General features: G+C 45.0%; 1 protein-coding gene across 12 annotated transcripts in view; it reads left to right on the top strand.

Moving 5' to 3' along the window:
• WDR25 (WD repeat domain 25) overlaps positions 1 to 22,513 on the top strand; it is a 139,386-nt gene that overhangs the window by 111,847 nt on the left and 5,026 nt on the right. For 10 of the 12 annotated variants that reach the window (XM_053224941.1, XM_027066617.2, XM_027066619.2 and 7 more), the window contains one exon: positions 12,711 to 12,788. The exons of the other annotated variants lie outside the window; for them this stretch is intronic. In XM_053224941.1, the coding sequence (XP_053080916.1) occupies positions 12,711 to 12,788 (78 nt within the window). The remainder of the gene's footprint in view (positions 1 to 12,710; positions 12,789 to 22,513) is intronic. 12 annotated transcript variants of the gene reach the window in all.

A 22,513-nucleotide genomic window follows, 5' to 3' on the forward strand; every position in this document is an offset into this window, starting at 1 on the left:
GGCTCCATTGTAAAGTGAGGAAAACCAATTTTTCACTTGAGAGGATCAGCAACGTGGATACATATGTAATTGTCTCTTTCTGCTTTTCTTCCTTTCCCGAGTGTTCTGTATCCGTAATTTAAAATTTCACAGTCTCCAATGTGACGGCTTCTCTGTGGGTATGTTCAGATCCGTTTCGGATTCAGCAAACACTAACTGAGCAGCTACTCTCTGCCTCTGGCGGGGCAGCCTGTGCTTGTGCGGTAGGGAGGGGCCAGGCCCCCGTGTGGCCGGCAGATGGGGTGTCGTGCTGGCCCTGCCCCCACTCAGCTGTGTGATCACGAGGAGGCCGCTTTACTTCTCTGAGCCTGGGTGTCTTTGTCGGCACGTCAGGGCCGCTAATCCCAAACCCCTTGTCGTGCGGACGAAGTGAGGTCACGTGTCAAGCACCTGGTAAGCTGCATGGCGCGCAGTATGTGTTCACTTAATGGTCAGATGATGACCAGCACAGGGCTGTGCCCCCCATGAGGCGGTGAGAGCTGGCGTTCACGAGCTGTGTTCGGCGGTGCTGAAGGCCGAGTGGGGGCCGCCCCTGCCCTAGCCTGGCAGTGCGCGTGACCGCAGCGTGGCGTGGCTGTGCTTTTGGCCGAGGATGTTCTAGCCCAGTGTGGGAACACGGGTCCTCTCAGGCTGGTCGGAGACTCCTCAGATATACATTCCCCTTCATCTTTGATTAATTTTTAAAAGAGAGAATGAATTAATTATTGCCTCATGAGTACGGGTGCTCAGAGCGTGGGGGAAGGACTGAAAGGAGGACCTTGGGAGTTGCCGTGGTGGGAACCCCAGCCCCGGGCGCCCTAGCAGCTGTCCCAGGGGCTGCCTGTGATTCCCCAAAAACCTGGCCAGCAGACACCCCCAGAGACGGAGGACCTGTCCAGGGGTGGTCGGTGGGGCTCCTGGAGAGGAAGACACAGTGGCTGCTTCTCTCCAGGTGTCCCCTTCAGAGCACCCTCCCCCCAGGCCTGAGGCCCAGGAGCTGCCTCCCCCTAACCTGCTCAGCGATTCGGGCTGCGCTGTGGGGTCACACCTAGGAAGGCTGCCCGTGGGTATGTGTTCCGCCTCAGCTTGGACCCAGTAAGGTGCCTCAGGCAGGACCTCCAGGTAGTTCTAGGAGTTTCAGGGAGAGGCCCCCCTTGCCCCGCTGGTCCTCGCCCTCGCCCTCCCGCACAGCTTTGAACAGATGGTGCCTTCCTCCTCTCCGAGTTTTCTGAAGGTCGGTCTCACAGACCTCCCCTCCACCCTTCACCCACTACTTTGGGGATAAGGCCTGATGGCCCTTGTGAGTCCCCTGCATGTGGTGCTGTCATGATCTGGGCCTCAGTTTCCCCATCAGTCAGGAAGGGGCTGAGCTTTGTGATGCGGTCTGTATGGAGCCCCCCTCCCCACCCTGCCCCCTAGCCAGGGTTTACCTGGGAAAGGCTCGGCTGAGGCCCCATGTGGTGAGTGTCAGCTCCCTCTCTTGGGGTCGGGGGGGGGGGGGTGCCAGCGGCCTGGAGACAACTCACTGCTCCTCACCTGCTGACTCCCGTCAGTGTCCTCAAGCTGCTTGGTTTAGATTGAGTTCAGGGGATCCTTCAGACACCTACTGAATACCTGCTGGGTGGCAAGGGGCCGTGGGATTCAGGAGATGAGGCTTATCCCTGCCCTGAGCCCTGAGGAGGAGACAGACACTCTTGGGCACTTAGGATGTGGTGTGATGAGGGCTGCCGTGCAGGGTTGATGAAAGGCCCCCAGAAGGAGCTCATGCATCTCCTTGGGAGGCTTGGTTGATAGAAGGTTTTAAAGGATACATAGGAGGGGCGCCTGGGTGGCTCATTCGGTTAAGCGGCCGACTTCGGCTCGGGTCATGATCTCGCAGTCCGTGAGTTCAAGCCCCGCGTCGGGCTCTGTGCTGACAGCTCAGAGCCTGGAGCCTCCTTCAGACTCTGTGCCTCTCTCTCTCTCTCTGACCCTCCCCCATTCATGCTCTGTCTCTCTCTGTCTCAAAAATAAATAAACGTTAAAAAAAATAAAAAAAAAATAAAGGATACATAGGAGCTTTCTAGACAGTAAAATCAACGTAGGGCATTTTAGGCGTAAAGAATACGCAAAGGCATGAAAGGGCTTGACAGATGAGCAAATGGTAAGGAGTCGGTGTGGCTGAAGGTGTGTGAATGAGAGAGTATGAGAGAGAGAGAGTGAGCGCATGGCAGTAGAGGGTTAGGAAACAAGGTTAGCCTGTCAATGCAGGGCTTTCATCCTGGCCATTTCCTTTTTTCTCTCCTCTCCTCTCCTCTCCTCTCCTCTCCTCTCCTCTCCTCTCCTCTCCTCTATTCTTCTCTTTTCTTTTTTTTTTTAATGTTTTATTTATTTTTGAGAGAGACAGAGAGAGAGCATGAGCGGGGAGGGGCAGAGAGAGAGGGAGACACAGAATCGGAAGCGGGCTCCGGGCTCCGAGCTGTCAGCACAGAGCCCGACGTGGGGCCGGAACTCACAAACCGTGAGATCACGACCTGAGCCAAAGTCAGGCACTCAACCGACTGAGCTACCCAGGTGCCCTAATCCTGGCCATTTTCAAGTCGTGGCCCAGACCTGAACACCCCAAGGGAGGCGCTAGAGACAGGGAGCCCTTCCCAGCCACGCAGATGCCTAGTCCTCCCCATGCTGCCTTCCAGGAAGGCTTGGAGCCTAGGCTGGCCCTCTGGGAGCTTGAGCCAGCTCATGAGTCATCCCTAAGTGTAACAGGGAAAGGTGTCCTCCCTCAGCGCATGCTTATTAAAGCACGCCATCTTTAAGCCTCATTAAGGCGTGTTAAATGCTAATGAATTTAGAGAGGGGCATCTTGGGGCCTCTGTTTCCTTGGAAACGTTTGAGAGCAGGTGCTTCATAATGAGCTGTACCTATTTTAAAAGTGAGCCATGAGGCCTGCTTTGATAGGCTGGATCTCAGATGCTGATGGGTAAGTGTGAACAAAGCCTGGTGGAGGCCAGTGGAGACGCTTTGTGCTCTCTGAAATATCATTCTCTGGTGGTTTCTATAGAAACCACTGGCACCTAGGTAGGAGAATTGCCAAGCTCCAGAGTCTCATTACCCAACGCGTTGCCTCCAGCCTGGACAACTCAGCCCGAGCCTCTGAAGACCACTGGGGTCCTGTTAGCAGCGTGGGACAGGGTTCTGGACAGAACAGGACAGATGTGTGTTGCTGTAGCCGTAATTCAACTTTAATTGTGTCTGTTCCATACCTACCGCTTGATTTCAGCAGGTCCCCACTCTGCGTACTCCAGGCCTGGCTGGCTCTAAGAAGAGCTACTTTTAGTGGAGCTCTCTCCTCCCCACAGAGCACTGTAAAAGGACCTTGTATTACTGAAACATTTAAATATATACCAAAGTGGAGAGACTCTTGATGAATCTCCATGCAACCAGCACCCTGTTTCAATAATTATACATTTGCAGCCAAGCTTTAATCTATAATCATACCCATTTTCCCAGCAGTCTCTTCCCTCCAGCCCTCACTGCTGGGTAATTTTGAAGCATATCCCAGAAACGCTATCATTTCATTTGTGCATACTTTTGTTTAAGAGGTAAAGACTTCAAAAGAAGTATTATAATAACATTGTCCCCTCCAACAATTTAGCAGTAATCCCTTAATATAGGCAAATATCCAATCCATATTCAGATTTCCTTGATTGCCTCATAATTGTAAACATTTTGACACAGTCGCATTGTTTAAATCAGGATCTGAACGTTTGGTTGATAAAGCTCTCAAGTCTTGTTTAATGTAGGAGTTTCCTTTTCTGTTTTCCTTGTAACTTATTTACAGGGGAGGAAGTTGGTTGGTTGTCCCTTTTCCTTATTGCATCCCCTGTGGTGTCATTTATCACATTCCTCTGTTCCCTGTATGTCTCACAAACTGATGGTTACGGTTGCAGCAGTGCAACTTGCATGGTGATGTACACAGGGTAATCGCGGTGCTTCTGCTCTGCTTTTAGTCTGAATCAGTGGGGCTGGAGTAGGGCCAGAGAAGAGACATTTCTAACAAACTCCCAGGTCTATTAGATGGTGCTGGTCCAGGGCTTGCTTTTTTTTTTTTTTTTTTTTAAAGCAAGGATCTAGACAGAGACTTGATAACATTCAGGGATGTTTTCCTTTTTTTCAGGCATATTTGATCAGGGGCACTTGGATGGCTCAGTCAGTTAAGCATCCAACTTCGGCTCAGGTCATGATCTCGTGGTCCGTGAGTTCGAGCCCCAAGTGGGGCTCCGTGCTGACAGCTCGGAGCCTGGAGCCCGCTTCGGATTCTGTGTCTCCCTCTCTCTCTGTCCCTCCTCTGCTTGCACTCTGTCTCTGTCTGTCTCTCAAAAGTAAATAAACATTTAAAAAAATCGTAAAAAAAAATTTGATCAGATTCAGTTAAATTTTTTTTGGCAAGAACAGTTCGTAGGTAGTGGTGCCTACTTCCACCAGGAGGTACTTAATGTCTGGTTGAACCACTTAGAGTGACGCTGTGATTAGTCAGGGGGCTCAGGTGTTGTGGGCCTGGTGCCTCCATTAGTAAGTCCCGTTAGCTTTTCCCTGATGGTGCTAGTGGTTACTAACGGTCATTGCGTTGATGTATGCATTCATTAGACGTTGCAAAATACTGGACTACTTCTCTAAGGAAAGCTTTACTCCTAAACTCAGTTACCCTGAGGACAGGAAAGGCAGGAGGAAGGCTATCTTTTCCTTTATTTGTAAGTTTCCAAAATAATGAGTTTTCCATAGCATTCCGTAGAGTTTTCCATAGCATTCCATAGCATTTCGTTTGTTGTGCTTTTTTTTTTTTAAGTGTCATTATGAACTCATGGATTTGTAACATATTTGGTATGTTTCAATCAGTTGTGTTTATCTTTCCAGTACTTGCCCTATATTTGGTGAGTGTATCTTCCCCCCCCCCCCCACTCCTTCCCCCTGACTCTTGTGTCTTTTTTTTTTTCTAAATCAACTTTCCTGAAGTATCACTGACATATAATTAACTGCCATGCATTAGAGTGCACAATTCTATTAGTTTTGACGGATGTATACATCCATGGCGCCACCACCACAGTCAAGATATTGAATATTTCTGTCACCCGGAAGTTCTCTCCTGCCCCTTGGCAGTAAATCCCTCCCTGGACTTTATCCCCACTTTCTGTCACTAAAGAGCAATTTGCATTTTTCTGGATTTTTATATAAATGGAATCCTACAGCAGGAACTCTGTTGAGTCTGGCTTCTTTCAGTTAGCATGGCCATCCATATGGTTGTATGTGTCAGTAGTCCTTTTTATTGCCAAGTAGTATTCTCTAATACGGATTTATCCGTTTGTTTATCCGTTAACTGCTCGTGGACAGTTTGGGTTGTTTCCAGTTTGGGGCTGTTAATAAACGAAGCTGCTGATAATCCTTGACCAAGTATTTGTGTGGATATATATCTTCATTTCTCTTGGTAAATAGTAGAACTGCTAAGTGGTGCGCTGTGTGGATGTGTAAACTTACAGTAAATTGGCAAACTGTTTGCTCTTAGCAGCGTAGGAGAGCTTCACTCGCTACCTTGTCAGTCGTTCCCGTTTTCCGCATTGTAGTGAGCGTGCATGGCGTCTGGTGGTGGTTTTAACTTTACTTCCCTGATGACCAGTGATGTTGAGCATCTTTTTGTGGCTTTGAATATTGAAGATCTTCTTTTGTGAAGGGTCCGTTCAAATCATTCGCCCACTTAATGATGATGATGATGAAGGAAAAGGAAGTAGTAGTTTTAGGTCTTTGTACATTCTGGGATGATTTTCTCTCCTTCCATAGTTTTCTGTGTTCTATCTAAGAAATTTTTGCCTACTCTAAAGTTGCAAAATTTCTCTCCTACTAACTCCAAAAGTTTCACACTTTCAGGGCACCTGGCTGGCTCAGTTGGTGGAGTGTGTGACTCTTGATCTCTGGGTCATGAGTTCGAGTCCCACCTTGGGTGTAGAGATTGCTTAAAAAATAAATAAAAATTTCACACTTTGCTTGTACTTGTAGGTCTGTGGTCCCTTTTAAGTTCATTGTTGTATGTGGTATGAGGTAACGTTTTTTCCGGTATTATTGTGATGTGGACTACGGTGTTTTAGCACAATTTGTTGAAAAGACATTCCTTTCCAATTAGACTATTTTTGGACCTTTGACTGATAATCAGCTGGCCATGTAAGTTCGGCTGTCTTTCTGGGTTCTCAGTTCTGCCCCACTGATTGCTGTGTCTGTCCTTTTACCACGACCACATTCTCTTGCTTACTGTAGCTTTATAGCAGTGTTGGGATTTTGGAAGTGCAAGCCCTCCAACTTTTTGTTTTTCAGAATTGTTCTGGCCCTTCTAGGTTCTTTATATTCCCATTTCAATTTTGCAAGTTGCTACAAAAAAAAAAAAAAAAAAAAGAAAGAAAGAAAAAGAAAAAGCCTGCTGGTATGTTGATTAGGATTGTGTCCCAATTTTTAGATCAGTTTTGGGAAAATTGACATCTTAACAATATTGAGTCCTCTGATCCATGAGCATAGCGTCTCTCTGTTTATTTAGGTCTTCGTTATTTTCTCTGAGCCGTGTTCTGTAGTTTCCAGTGTTTAGATGTTGCACATACCATATTAAATTTCTTCCTCAGTATTTCATAGTTTTGAATACTGTTGTGAATGGAATTTTACTTTAAATTTCATTTTTCAATTGTTTATTGCTCTTTTTTAATGTTTATTTTTGAGAAAGACCAAAAGTGTGAGTGGGGGAGGGGCAGAGAGGGGGACAGAGGATCTGAAGTGGGCTCCACACTGACAACAGCAAGCCCAATGTGGGGCTTGAACCCATGAACTGTGAAGTCATGACCTGAGCTGAAGTTGGACGCTCAACCCACTGAGCCACCAGGCGCCCTCAATTGTTTATTGCTAACGTATAAAAATACTATTAACTTTCTTAACCTTATATCCTGTGAATTTGCTGAATTCACATCTTAGTCCTCATAGCTTCTTCATAGATTACTTAGAGATTTCCACATACACGATCACATTATCTGTGAGTAATACACCTTTACAGTTTCCTTCCAGTGTGTATGCACTCCCTCCCTCCCTCCCTCCCTTCTTTCCTTCCTTTCCTTCCCTCCCTTCCTCCCTCCTTTTCTTTCCTTCCTTCCTTCCTTCCTTCCACCCTTCCTTCCTTCCTTCCCTCCCTCCTTCCTTCCTTCCTTCCTCCCTTCCTTCCTTCCTTCCTTCCTTCTTTCTTCTTTCTTTCTTTCTTTCTTTCTTTCTTTCTTTCTTTCTTTCTTTCTTTCTTCTCTCTGTCCTTCCCTCCCTCTCTCCCTTTTCTTTCTTTCTCTTTTCTTTCTCTCCCTCTCTCCCTCTCTCCCTTTTTCTTTCTTTCTTTCTTTCTTTTTCTTTCTTTCTTTCTTTTCTTTCCTTCTTTCTTTCTTTCTTTCTTTCTTTCTTTCTTTCTTTCTTTCTTTCTTTCTTTCTTTCTTTCCTCTGTCCTTCCCTCCCTGTCTCCCTTTTCTTTCTCTTTTCTTTCTCTCCCTCTCTCTCTTTTCCTTTCCTTTCCTTTCTTTTCTTTCTCTTTCTTTCTTTCTTTCTTTCTTTCTTTCTTTCTTTCTTTCTTTCTTTCTCTTTTCTCTTTCTCTTTCTCTTTCTCTTTCTCTTTCTCTTTCTCTTTCTCTTTCTCTTTCTCTTTCTCTTTCTCTTTCTCTTTCTCTTTCTCTTTCCCTTCCCTTCCCTTCCCTTCCCTTCCCTTCCCTTCCCTTCCCTTCCCTTCCCTTCTCTTCTATTCTTCTCTTTCCTATACTGCAATTACTAGCACCTCCATTACAACGCTGAATAAAAGTGGTGAGAGTGATCATCCTCGTCTTGTTCTTGACCTTATGGGGAAAGCATAAGGTCCTTTTGCCATTAGGAATGATGTCAGAGGTTTGGGGTAGAGATCCTAAGTCAGTTTAAATGAGTTACCTTCTAGTCTTAGTTTTCTGAAGGTTTTTATCGTATAGTAATGTTGAACTTTGTCAAGTGATTCTGTCGTATCTGTATTTTTGCCTATATTCATTTAATGTGGTGAATTACCCACGAACCGTGAGATCATGACCTGAGCTGAAGTCAGACGCTTAACCGACTGAGCCATCCAGGGACCCCTGAATTACATTGCTTTTTAAAAGAAATGCATGAACCTGCATTTCTGGGATAAACCCTACTTGGTCATGATGGTTTTTTTTTTTTTAAATATATGGTTAATTCTAGTTGCTAATAATTTGTTAAGGATTTTGTATCTATGTTCATGAGAATTACTGGCTTATACTATTTTCTTGTGTTGTCTGTCTTGTTTTGATGTGAGATTAATATTGGCCTCAAAAAAATGAGTGGAGAAATCTTCTGTCGTCATGTACTTCCTGAATGTCTATGTAGGAGTGGTGTTATTTCTTCCCTAATGTTTGATGGAATTCACCAGTGAAGACATCTGGACCCAGGGTTTTCTTTGTTGGAAGATTTTGAATTACAGAAAAACATTAAATGTATATATAGGGCTATTCAGGTATTCTGTTTCTTCTTCAGTCACTTTTGTAACTTTTTTCTTTCAAGAAATTTGCCCATTTCATCTAAGTTATCAAATGTGCTGGCCTCAAATTGATCTTAGCATTATTTCATTATTTATTTATGTATGTATGTATGTATGTATGTATGTATGTATGTATTTAGTTTCATTTGTCTTTCTTTTTTCCTTTCTTTCTCTTTCTTTCTTTATCTCTGTCCCCCTCTCCCTCTTTCTTTCCTTTTCTTTCTTTCTTTCTTTCTTTCTTTCTTTCTTTCTTTCTTTCTTTCTCTTCCTTCCTTCTTGCCTCCCTCCCTCCCTCTTTCTTTTCTTTTCTTTTCTTTTCTTTTCTTTTCTTTTCTTTTCTTTATTATTGTTTTTCTTTCCTGTCGATCTGGCTACCAATCTGGTACCATTAATTCAGTTTGAAGAACTTACTTTAACATTTCTTGAAGTACAGATTTCCGAGTGGTGAATTATTTCAGTTTTTGTTTATCAAAAAAGTCTTTATTTTGCCTTCAGTTTTTCCATGTGAGCCCTTTTTGAAAATGCCTTTTTGGAAGTATAATAGACATACATTTAAACTGCATATTTGAAGTATGCACCATGATAAGTTTTGATATATGTATCCATCCATAGAACTATCACTGTAGTCAAATGAAGTAATACATCCATCATCTTCAGACGTCTTTGTGCTCCTTTGTAATTTCTTTTCCTGTCCCTCCATTACGTATCTTTTGGCAACCACTGGTCTGTTTTCTGTCATTGGAAATTAGTTTCCACTTTCTAGAATTTTTGTGTAAATGTAGTCATACGGTGTGTACTCTTTTTTGTGTGGCTTTTTCCCCCATTCAGCGTAATTATTTTGAGATTGATCCATGTTACTGTGTGTACAAATATTGGTTTATTCCATCCTATTGATAAGTAGGACTCCACAGTAAGGACATACCACCGTTTATCTGTTTACTGTTGATGGATGTTGCGTTGCTTCCAGCTTTGGGTTGTTACAAATGAAGTTACAATGAACATTCATGTACATGCCTTTTTGTGAACACACGTCATCGTTTCTTTGCGGCGATGGACTACATCGTGTCCCCACCCCTTCACATGTTGAAGCCCTAACCCCTAATATGACTGTATAGGGCCTTTACAGAGATAATTAAGGTTAAATGAGGTCATAAAGGTCAGGCCCTAATCCAGTAGGACTGGTGTCCTTAAGAGAAAAGGAAGTGACATCAGAGCTTTCTCTGGGCTGCACAGAGTAAAGGCCACATGGGGACCCAGCAAGAAGTAAGAGTCTTCATTCCAAGGAGAGAGGCTTTGCCAGAAACCAACCGTGCTGACACCTTGCTCTTTGACTTCCAGCCTCCACAACTGTGAGATAACAGATGTCTGTTGTTTAAGCCACCCAGCTGCTGGGACTTTTTTATGGCAGCCTGAGCAGACTACGACATTGGATAAATATCTGGGGTTGGAATGACTGGGTCATATGCCGGTGTACGTTTACCTTTTAAAGAAACTTCCAGTTTTCCACATGGTTGCCCTATTTTACACTCCTGTGAACCTTGTGTGAAGGTCTCATTGCACTGCATCATAGCCAACACTTGCTATGATCAACCTTTTAAACTTTAGCCATTCTGAAGTGAGTGTAGGGCATCCCACCGTGGTTTTGATTTGCATTTCCCAAACGACTAATGATGTTCAGCATCTTTTCATGAAGTTCTTTGCCATCTGTATACATAGATTTTTTTGGATGAAATGTCCAGATTTTTTGCCCATTTTTTGGAAGAGCAGATTTTAAAATTTTTGATAGTTTAATTTCTCAGTGTTTTTCTTTTCTGATCATGCTGTTGGTGTCATAGCTAAGCAAACTTTACCTAATCTAAGGTCACAAAGATTTGCTTCTGCATTTACTTTTGGAGTTTGTGTGCTTTGGGGCTTTATATTAGTCTGTGGTCCATTCCATATTAGTTTTTGTACACGGTACGAGGTATGGATGGAAATTCATTTTCTCGCATGTGGATATTCAGTATTCCTGCAACGTTTGTTGAAAACAATACCCATGCCTTTATAACTGTGGAAAAATAGTTGACTAAATATGTGTAGATCTATTTTTGTAATGTCTCTTCTCTTCCGTTTCTTTCTTTGTCTATCCTTACACCAGTACCCCATTGTTTTCTTATTTTAATCCTTCTCATTATTTTCATTGTAATCTGATGAGTTTTGAAATCAGGTAGTATAAGTCTTCCCATTTTTTTTTTTCTTTTTCAAAGTTGTTTTGACAGGTCTAGGTTCTTTGCATTTACATTTCGATTTTACAATCACTTTGTCAATTTTCTACCAGAAAAAGGCCTGCTTGAACTTTGAACAATATTGTATTTGATCTACCGATCAATGTTGGAGGAGAGTTGAATCCTTAACAGTTTTGAGTCTTTCAGTCTATGAGCATAGAATACTTCTCTGTTTATTTAAATCTAATTTAATTCTCTCACTAATGTCTTGTAGTTTTCACTGTATAGCTCTTCCACATTGTTATTAGATTTATCCCTAAGTATTTATATTTTTATGCTTTTGTAAGCAGTATTTTAAAATTCCAGTTTCTGGCCTGCCTGGATGGCTCAGTTGGTTAAGTGTCTGACTTTGGCTCAGGTCACGATCTCACGGTTCGTGAGTTTGAGCCCTACATTGAGCTCTCTGATGTCAGCATAGAGCCCACTTTGGATCCTCTGTCCCCCTCTCTCTGGCCCTTCCCTTCTCTCTCTCTCTCTCTCTCTCTCTCTCTCTCTCTCTCTCTCTCTTTCAAAATAAATAAACTTCAAAAAGTTAATAAAATTTCAGTTTCTGATTGTATGTTGTTAGTATATAGAAATACACTGATACTTGTGTATTCACCTTGAATTCTGTAACCCTAAGTCACTTATTAGTTCTAGTTGCTTCTTTGTAGATATTCTTTTATTTTCTGCAAAGATGATCATGTCATCAGTGAATAAAGGCAGCTTTAATTCTTCTCTTCCAATCTGGATGCCATTTCTTCCTCCCGCGCTCCCTGCCTTGCCTTTCCTTCCTTCCGGCTTATTGTGTTGGCTTAAACCTCTAGATGGATGTTGACTAGAGGTGGTGGGGGTGGAAATCCTTGCCTTGTTCTCAGTATTAGAAGGGAAGCGTTCATTCTTGTTCACAGTTACATACGTTAGCCATGTGCTTTGTAGATGCCCCTATGAATTTGAGGACTTTCCCTTTTGTTCCTAGTTTGTTGAGAGTTGTTATTGTGAATGAGCGTTGGATTTTGTCCGTTGCTCTTCTCACATCTGTTGAAAGGATAATATGTTGTTCTTATGTACTCACTTAATATAGTGGATTTTCTCAATAGGGTTTTCAGATTTTAAAAATAACCTTACATTCTTGGGATAAGTGCCCCTTGATCATGGTATATTATCCCCTTTATATAATTTGGGATTCTGTCAGCTAAAGTGTGTTCGGGATTTTCACATCTGTGTTCAAAGGGATACTGATCTGTACTTTTCTGGTATATCTTTGTCTTGTTTTGGTATCAGGGCAATGCTGGCCTCATAGAATGAATTGGGGACTGTCCTTTCTCCCCAGTTTCCTGGAAGAATTTGTTTAGAGCTGCTGTTTTTTCTTCTGTAACATTTGCTGGAATTGACTAGTGAAGTCGTCTGAGACTGAAATTTTCTTTTGGGGAAGATTTAAACCTCAAATAAGATTTGTCTAATAAATATAGGGTTATTCCAAGTGTTCTTCTTCTCTGAGTGACCTTCGGTAGTTTGTGGCCTTCAAGAAGATTTTTCTTTCACCGAGGTTATCTAATTTTTTGGCATAAATTTTTTCATCATACTTATGTTATTATATATAATGTGCAGTGACGTTACCTCAGTACTCTCATTCCTGATATTGGTAATTGTGTTTTTTCTCATTCCCTCTGATCAGCTATCTGGAGGCTTATTAATTTTGTTGAGCTTTTCAAAGTACCAGATTTTTGTTTCATTGATTTTTCTCTGTTTCTTTTTTCCTTTAAAAAAAAACAATGATTTCTTTTATCTTAATTACTTCCTACTGCTTAAACCTTGGCTTTAGTTTTATCTTCTTTTTCTAGTTTCTTAAGGTGGAAGTTGAGGCTTTTATTTTTTCTCTAACACAGATGTTCAGTGCTAAAGGAGTCCCCCCTTGTCCACAGGGGGTACGTTCCAAGACCCCCAGCAGAGGCCTGAAACCACAGGTAGTACCAAACTCTGTATATAGTACATGCTGTATTTCCATGCCTATGATAAAGTTTCACTTATAAATTAGGCACAATAGTAGGTGGACAACAATAACTACTAATAAAATAGAACAATTATAACACGTAATGTAACAGTAGAGTGAGTTACATGAACGTGGTCCTTCTCAAAATATCTTCTTCTCCTGTACCTAGCCTTTTTCTTGTGACAATGGGAGATGGTAAAATGCCTGTGCCATGAGATGAAGCCAAGTGAGTGATGTGCACACGGTGTTGTGGGAAGAGGCCACTGCTGACCTTCTGACAGTTCGTCAGAAGGAGGATCGTTTGCCTCCAGAGCGTGGTCGACCACGGGTGGCTGAAACTCTGGAAAGAAAAACCTCCGGCAAGGGCGGGGGCGGGTGGGGGGGGGGGACCGTTAATTTCCCTCTGGGCTTTGCAGCCACATTAGACAACTGTTGCTGTATTGTGTTTTCATTTTTATTCAGTTAGAAATACTTGCTGATTACCTTTTTTATGTCTGCTTGGTCCATGGATCACATAGGAGTGTGCTATTCAGATGCGACATACTTGGGAGTTTTCCAGATATGTCTTATTGATTTTTCATTTAGCTCTGTTGTGGCACAGAACATACATCGTATGTTTGAATCCTTTTAAGTTTATTGAGACTTGTTTGACGTCCTAGAATGTGGTCTATCTTGGTAAATGTTCTGTGTGTAATTGAAAAGAATGTTTATTCTGCTGTTGTTGGGAGTAATGTTCTATACATCTCAATTAGACTGAGTTGGTAAATAGTGTTATTCAAGGCTTCTATATCCTTTCTGATATTTCTGTCCATTTGTTCCCTTAGTTAAGAGCAGCTGGTTGAAATTTGTGACTAGAGGAGTGAATTTGTCTTATTTCCCTTTTTTTAAAAAAATTTTTTCTTAATGTTTATTTTTGAGAGAGACAGAGCGTGAGTGGGGGAGGGGCAGAGAGCGAGAGAGAGACGAAATCCAGAGCAGCCTCTAGGCTCCGAGCTCCGAGCTGTCAGCACAGAGCCTGACGTGAGGCTCAAACCCACGAACTGTGAGATCATGACCTGAGCCGAAGTCAGACACTTAACCAACTGAGCCACCCAGGTGCCCTGTCTTAGTTCCCTTTTTAAGTGCTATTTGTTTTCCTTCATTTATTTTGAGGCTCTGTTATTAGGTGAATAACTGTTGAGGATTGTTATGTTTTCCTGATGAATTGACTTTTTAATCATTATGAAAAGACTCTCTTTATCCCTGGTAATATTCTTTATTCTGAAGTCTACTCTGTCATTAACCTAGGCTTTCCTGGTTTACTTTGATTACTGCTACATGATACATCTTTTTCCATGTTTTCTACTTTTAACCTATGTGTGTCTTTATATTTCAAATGTGCTTCTTGGGGTGCCTGGGTGGCTCAGTAGGTTGAGTGTCCGACTTCGGCTCAGGTCATGATTTCACGGTTCATGGGTTCGAGCTCCGTGTGGGGTTCTGGGCTGACAGCTGGGAGCCTGGAGCCTGCTTCCGATTCTGTGTCTCCCTCTCTCTCTGCCCCTTCCCCACTCATGCTCTGTCTCTCTCTACCTCTCAAAGAAACGTAATAAAAAATTTTTTTAATGTGTTTCTTGTAGGCAGCACTTTGGTTGGATCTTGATGTTTTAGTTTAATTCTGTATAATAATCTTTTCCTTCGAACTGGTGTATTTATCCTATTTTAATTAAATGCAATCATTGGTATGGTTGGGTTTAAATTTGCCATCTTGCCATTGTTTTTCTTTGTTACATCTATTCTCTTTTCTCCTTTTTTTGTTTTTGTTTTAACCCCCCCCTCTTTTCTCTTGGATTAATTTAGTGTTACTTTCATCTTACGTGTTCTGTTGCCTTTTTATTTAAAAAAATTATTATTTTATTTTACTTTTTGAGAGAGAGAGAGAGAAAGAGAGAGAGAGAGAGAGAGAGAGAGAAAGAGTGTGGGGGCGGGGCAGAGAGAGAGGGAGAGAGAGAATCCCAAGCAGGCTCCACACCGTCAGCACAAAGCGGATGCAGGGCTTGAACTCACAAACCATGAGATCATGACCTGAGCCAAAATCAAGAGTCAGGCACCTAACTGACCGAGTCACCCAGGCACTGCTGGTTTTTTTGGCTTTTTTAGTCTTTGGATTTGTGTCGTGGTTTATTTTTAGTGGTTGCTTAGAGTTTATAGTCTACATCTTTGTCTTATCAGCCTGTGGTCAAGTGTTGAATCTCTTTTTATATTGTATAAGCATTTCACAATATGTAGATTTCCAGTTTGTCCCTTCTTAATCTTTGTGCTATTGTTGGCAGACATTTTCTTTGTACATAAATTACAGTCCCCACAACACACTGTTATTATTTTTGTTGGAAACAGCAAATTATTTTGAAAATACTTTAATAATAGAAAAGTATGCCCTATTTCCCCCACATAGTTATTATTGCCATTGCTTTTCAATCTTTTATGTTGATTCCAGTCAGTGTAATTTTCTTCTTGCCTTAAGGACTTACAATTTTTGTTTTCAACGGTCACGCATATTTCAAGGAACTTAATGGGAGAAAAATGGTGTTTTGTATTTACCCAATCACATGCCATTTCTTCCTTCATCCCTGGAGTTCTGACTTTTCCTCTGCTATTATTACTCTTTAGCCTAAAAACTGCCTTTAGCATTTGTTGTACATAGAGCAGGTCTGCTGACGATAGATCGACTTGGTTTTTCTTCCCCTGGGAAGGTCTCCATCCCACCTTCATTTCTGAGGATATTTCTGTGTCTGTAACAGCCTGGGCCGACACTCCTTGTCAGTGCTTTCACTGCGCCCACGGTCTTCTGGCCTCCATAGTTTCTGGCAAGAAGTCTGTCAGAACAGACACAGACTGCTGTCCCTGTGATGATTCATTTTTCTCCCCTTGGGGTTTCAAGGTTTGTCCTTTGAACTTTGCAGCAGTTTGATTGTGATGTGTGGGGCTTGATTTTCCTTGATTTTATCTCCTTTGTGGCTTGTGGAGCCTCTTGACTCTAAGTTTATGCCTTTTACCAAATTTGGGCACTCTCAGTCAACAAGTATATATATTTTCTCTGTTCTGCTGTCTTTCCCCTCTCCTTTAGGAACTCCCATGACAAAAATACTTAGGCTTTGATAGGTCCCTAAGGGTCTATACATTTTTTCTTCGGATCGTATCATTTCTGTTGATCTGTCTTCGAGTTCACGGAGTCTTTCTCACTCCCGTTTTGTTATTGAGCTTATTCTTTGTTGTTGTTTTTTTCCAGTTCTAAAATTTCCATTTAAAACAATACGTAGTTTCTATTCTCTGTTGCCGCCATCTATCCATTCATTTCAAGAGTGTTTGTGTTTATGTCATTGAGGATTATTATAATAGCCATTAATTATATCTGATGATTCCAACATCTAGGTCACTTCAGGGCTGATGCCTATCATTTCTCTTTTGTAGTGCTTACTATTTACATTTTCCTAGTTCTTTATATGTCAAGTAATTTTGGAATATATCCCACACATTTGCAATATTAGAAGATCCTGGACCCTATCACAGGCCGATGAGAATAGCAATTTGTCTTAACAGGCAACCAAGCCTGTTAGATTCAGTTTGCAGGTTCCTTCTCCCTTTTGTCGGGCGGTGGTTCTATTTTCTTTGCAGTATTCAAACTCGTTGTGATGTGGGGCCACTAAGGGGTTGGTTTCAGACTTGGGCAGTGGGTATATGGTATTCTGCTTCCCAGAGCTTCGGCTGTGCTTCTGTGGTTGGACTCCATGAATGTATTGCTTAGGGATTGTCCTGGGGTGCATGTCAGTTCACACGAAGAACTAGAGGATTCTCAGCTCTGTCCTCTTGGGATTTCTCCCACGCGACGTGGCTTCCTGGGTCCTCCTTTCCTGGTCCTTCTGCCCAGAGAAATGACTTTGTCTCAGACTTAGTCTTCTGTCTTGTCACAGTATCTGTAACGGGGATCCCTTTCAAGACGAAGTACCCAGAGAAAATAGAGGAAAAAAGAAATGTGGATCTTCCTTTCCGTTTTCATAATAAAGGCCCCTTTCCCCAGCTCTTCTATTCAGATGCTTGCTCTCTAGGTTTTAGGTACTTGAACCGCACCCCCCAGTGCACGGCAGAACTGCTGTTGGGCTGGCATTGGGTCAGCGCAGGAGAGCAAACAGACACATTGGAAAATGTCCCCCATATTCTCTGGCTTACCAGGGCCCATTTTCTTGTTCCTTTGACCAGAACGACAGATTAATATCGGAGTTTTTGCTGTTTGTGCCCACCATGTAGTTACGTTTTTTTCAGTAAGTCCACTAGTCAAAGTCAGGAGTGAAGAGACCGCAAACGAGCCACCCCCATCCCTACGCCCCACAAACCTAGGACCTTATTGATTTCCCTCCCCAGCCCACTTGCTGTTACTTACTCTTGAAAGCCTTCAGGTAGTTGCTTCTTGAATTTTGTCCGGAGCTTTTAGTTATAATTGGCGGGCGAGAGTAAGAGGCCGTCGTGGGCTTACTCCGTTTTGGGTTAAAACTAGATTTCATCTTTAAATCCGGTCTGTTTTTGTCACTGGTATATTTTGAATGATTTCAGTTGCTATGTCTTCTAGTTCACTAATGGTTTTGCAGTGTCTCATTTGCTGTTAACACCACCTAACGTATTTTTCATCTCAGACATTGTGCCTTTCAGGCCGACGTCCTCCACGTCTCTACTAACCGTGATCACTCTTTCCTCCGTTATAGGCACCGGTGTGGTGCCGACATCTGTCATCCGTGTCACTTTTGCTTATCTGGGTTTGAAGACCATAATCTGAGTGATGTGGTTGCTCCTTGTTTCTAGGCCCTTTCTATGGACAGAGCTAGGAGATGTTTCTGTTATTAAGAAAAAGTACATCAGGGGCACCTGGCTGGCTCAGTTGGTAGAGCGTGCGACTCTTAATCTTAGGGTTGTGAGTTCAAACGCCATGTTGGGTGTACAGATTACGTAAACAAAATCTTAAAAAAGAAAGAAAAGGGAAAAAAAGAAAAAATATATCATTGTGTATACTGATTTTCCTAATTCAAATTTAGGATTATAGAATTTTTCTTTAACTTCTTTGGTTTTATATATTTTCTCTTTTTTATACTGGAAATTTTTATTTCTATCTGCATTTGCACAATTTTTTTGGTACATGTCAATGCTAGCTGTGCAGTGACTGAAGGCAGTTTAATATTTCTTGTGGTTCTTTTTGTCCATAATGTATGTCTAGTGTATGTCTAAATTACTGATTTTCCGTTCAGAATGTATATTCATCTAAGGATGTGCCATTAAATGACTATGCTTTTAATGTTTCCTAAAATAAATCCGATTTACGTGGTTAAGCTACCAGCTCAATACACGGTTAGTTTTATCAGCTTAATTTTGCTTTCACATTTTAGAGACTGCTTTCAGTTAATTTTGTTGCATAATTTTATAAAATATATACATGGCTCTAAAGAAGGGATTGGAAAGCTGGTGGGCCTGGTCTGGCCTGCTGCCATTTTTATACGGTCCTGGAGCTGAGAACCATTTCTGTGTTCTGAGATGGCTGTAACATACACATGTGGGTGCACATGCACGCACGCACACGCACACGGAAGAGAATGTAGCCGTGACTGTATGTGGCCCCAGACTGCAGAATAGTTACCGTCTGGCCCTTTACAGAAGCCCTAAGAGTTCCACCTCTACTCCTGTCTCCACTATTCTGTTCTCTTCCTCCGTTCATTCATTTATTTAGTTCCTGGTTTATCTTCCTGCCGTTTTTAATGGATGTAAACACACACACACACACACACACACACACACACACACACACACGTTCCCGTCGCCTCTTCCACTGACTTACGCGTGTGTTTTCCACCACCTGCCCTTCGCACCAGGCAGTATGCCTTGGAGGCCGCCCCGTAGCTAGGCAGGTGGACAGGCTGCACTGTCTCCAGCCCGTGGCATTCTGGAGTGTGGATGCGCCAAGGGTTACTCAGCTGATCCTTTGTGGCCGTACATTTGCGTCGTGTGTAGAAGTATTGCTGCTTTCAGCGGCGGCGTACTTACACCTTTGTGGGGTTTTGCCAGTGTACCTTTGGGACCGTTCCTACAAGTTGGTTTGCTGGGTCATGCACGTTGCTGAGAAACAAGGCATATGTTATTTTGCTCGACGTTGCCCCAGTTCTCTCCGCAGGGATTGTAGCGTTTTGTGTTTCTGTCAGCAGTGTGTGCAGTTAGCTCATGCCCCACAGCCACCTAATGGAGTGTGTTGTCAAACTGGGACTTTGGTAATTTGATAGGTAAGAAATGGTATCTCTGTGTGATTTGAATTTGCATGTCTCATTATGAGCAAGATCAAAGGACCAATTGCGTTTCCTTTTATATGAATTCTCTGTTCACTTTTCTTGCCTTTTTTTGTAGATGTGCTGGGTCTTTCTCATCTGTTTTGAGAACCTGTGTATTAGGGATAGTAACCTTTGCAAATTTTCCTCCTGATTGTCTTTTTTACTTTTTTATTTACTTGCTTTTCATGCCGTACAATAGTTCTTAAAATTATTATGATGATTTTCATGTAGCCAGGTTAACCCATGTTTTTCTCATTGCTTCTGGCCTCAGAGTCATGACTTGGGAGCGATTCCCCCAGCCCCGGGGGGAATAGAAAAACTTAATCATGTCTTCTTTTCTATTTTTTTAAAATGTAGATTTCTGGTCCTTCGTGAACTTATCAGCAGAGTACTTTTGGTGCACACTGTGCCTTGTGATTGGCTACTTGTGTGAATTTAAGCTATAGAAACAGGCCCTTTGCTCACGTCTCCAGCTTGCCTTCATGCGGAGACTCCTGACCTCTTAGCATCTGCAGAGACCCGGATGTTTATTTTCGGGGAGAAGGAATGGAACTGTGGGGAGAAGGGACTTAAGCAAGGACCCAGAGCTCCATGCTGGGACTCTGGTTCTAGCCGGCCCTGGAGGAGAAGGTATGTGAGGCTCTGGTGCGCATTGGCCCCTGAGCCGGGCACGGTCACCGCTCTTGTTTGCTCCCAGGCTGCGGCCCGGTTGTCCCCCACTTACAGGTGTGGAGGCTGAAGCAGAGGGGTGGGGTTTGCCCGGGACCTCAGAGTCAGCAACAGGCCATCGGGCTGCACACCGAGGTGGCCGCCGGGGACCTGGGGCCCTCTCACTGGGGAGGGAGGCCTCTGTCGGCCTCCACGGGGCCAGCGATGATGCGGCATTGAGCACAGCGCTCTGCTTCTGCCTCCTACCCCCACCACTGTCTCAGAGTTCCCAGGGAGTCAGGTCTCCTTCGTCTCCCATGTCCAGGGCCTCAGGCGGACCCTGTGAATGGTGCCTGACGGGGCCAGTGGCGGCGGCCTCACGTGTGCTGGCTCCTCCCCAAGTGCCGGGATATTGCTGGGAGCCGGAGACCTCAGTGTGCCTACTTTTCGAACTTTCCTTTTGTTCACAAATCCGGTGGTTAATCCAACACACCTGAGTAATGTCCGCAGCCCGCAGACCCCGCACTGCCCAAAGGCAACCCAGTGTCACAGATACACGATCCTGTGGGGCAGGCGGGTGGCTGAGGGAGCACGGCGTCCCGCGGGAGCCAGAGCAGTGTCTCCCCTTGCGTTTCCCCAGGTTTGGGTGCAGGGGAGTGGTGGGTGGGGTCAGGGGGCCAGTACACCCCAGTCTTCCGTCGCTCTGAGGTCCAGCAGCGCTCAGAGGCAGAGGTTCGCCCCTGTCGTCCAGGCCTCCCGTGGTGACGACCAAAAGGCCAGGACCCGAGCCTAGCCTGCGCCCCAACCCCACATACTTGGGAAGTGGCAGGGACGCGAGGCAGGGAAATCTGTGCTTTGGATGAACCAGAGTCAGCCCGGAGTTTCCCAGGTCTGTCCGGACGACCAGGCAGTCGTGGGATTTCAGGGATGTCCGGTGATTTTCATCTTGCTCGAGTCTGCCATGGTGTGGATCACGTCTGCCACCTGCCCCAGCGCCAGAAACCTTCGGCCCAGTATCGGCTTACCTGGCAGAGGCCCCCGGTTGCCAGAAGAGTCCGGGCGGGGCTCCCTTCCGGATCCTGCCGGTGAGGGCTGCGTGGCGCCGTCCCACGCCCCTGGGATGGGATGTCCCAGCTGTCAGTGTAATTGAGGTCGCCATAAAACCCACCAGCTAGACACACAGATGGTTCCTCTGCTCTTTGCCGGGGCAGGAGCCGTTGCGAAGGCGAGTAAATCACGTCCGGCAGCGACCGCCTCAAAGGTCAGCCTTCTACTTACAGCAGCGTTATTGGCAGGGATTGCCCGTCACAGGCTTGTTTCCCGGCCACTCAGTTTTATGGCGCCCCGACGAATCGGGCCGTTTGCATCCATTCTCAGGAAATGTGCAGAACGGTGGTTTCCATTCTTCTGGAAAGCTTGTCTTGGGAGGCAGGTGTGGCGCGCACAAGCCGAGGGCCGGCACCTTGCTCCTCCCGGGCCTCCGTGTCGCCCTCCGGCTGTCCCCATGAGGTAATTTATGTGGAACCCCGGGCCAGCGCCGCTTCCTGGGCACTCAGGGAGAGCCCTCTCCTTCCTCCGTCCTTGCCTGGGTCAGTGTGTTTCCCGAGCCCCTGTGGGGGTCACCGTGCGGTGGCTGGAGGGGGGCTGCAGCGAGAAGGCCAGAACCGCCCGCAGGAGCTCACGGCCCTGCCCGGGAGCTGGGACCCGCCCAGCGTCTGTGGGTGCTCTCCGGTGGCCATTCTGCGTGGGCCACTCCGTGCCCCCAGAGAGGACAGGCTGCCCAGGGCACGGGCCACTTCCGGGGACATGAGTCGGGCCAGACATACTCTTCTGTTGGCACTTACTGCCCCGGCCATCTCTGGATTCGCTGCTCCCCCCCCCGAATGGTGGGGATGGAGAGGGCTTTGGGAAAAGCGGAAGGAGGGCGTTGAGGACTGATGCGGCCTAGGCAGACAGAGGCCTGGGGTGGCTGGTGGGGAGGGTGTCGAAGTGAGGGGTGACTGTCATGGCACTGGGGTGGGAGGAGCTGGCGAAGAGACGGCTCCAGAGCTGTGATTATGGGGCACCACTCCCTCCCCTCCCCTCTCTTCCCCACCAAAGTGGATTCTAAACGTGGCCTTGGGGTGGTGCTGTTGTGAGTCCGGATGCTGTGCAGACTGACACGATTGGATACTGGAGACTTCGAGGGCACGCAGGCCCCCTCCCCGGGCCCCAGCCTCAGACTGGGCGGAGGAGCATCTGGCAGCACCCCTGCTGAGCCCCTCTGGCTAGGGGCAAGGAGACTCCCTCCCCTCTGGGAGGCTCAGGGCTGGGGAGTGGCCATGGGCTGCCTTTCTGCCTTGTGTCCAGAGGTCTGCAGGGCCGCCTTCTCTTTTCTGTGTCCGTGCCACTTTGCGGGCTTCAAGGGGCTTACCCTGCGGTCGCCTTACCTGGGAGTTGCTTCTGAAGAAGCTCAGAGAACAGCCATTTGTCCCTCCCCTCCCCCAGGAAGCTGTCCCCTAATTTATGGAGGTAAGAAGTGGCCAGTAGGAGATTGGATTGTGGGCCCAAGGGAAGCAGCAGGGACAGGGAGAAGCCCGCCCGCCTGACGGTGGGACTTGGAGCAAATCCCTGCATCTCTGAGCCTCAGTGTTCCTCATCTGGAGAATGGGTCTCAGAACTGCCTAAGTTGACTTTATAGAATGCTACACGTGACATGGATTTGACTTATGTA

This window comes from Acinonyx jubatus, chromosome B3, assembly GCF_027475565.1.
Source record: "Acinonyx jubatus isolate Ajub_Pintada_27869175 chromosome B3, VMU_Ajub_asm_v1.0, whole genome shotgun sequence".
Lineage (NCBI taxonomy): Eukaryota > Metazoa > Chordata > Mammalia > Carnivora > Felidae > Acinonyx > Acinonyx jubatus.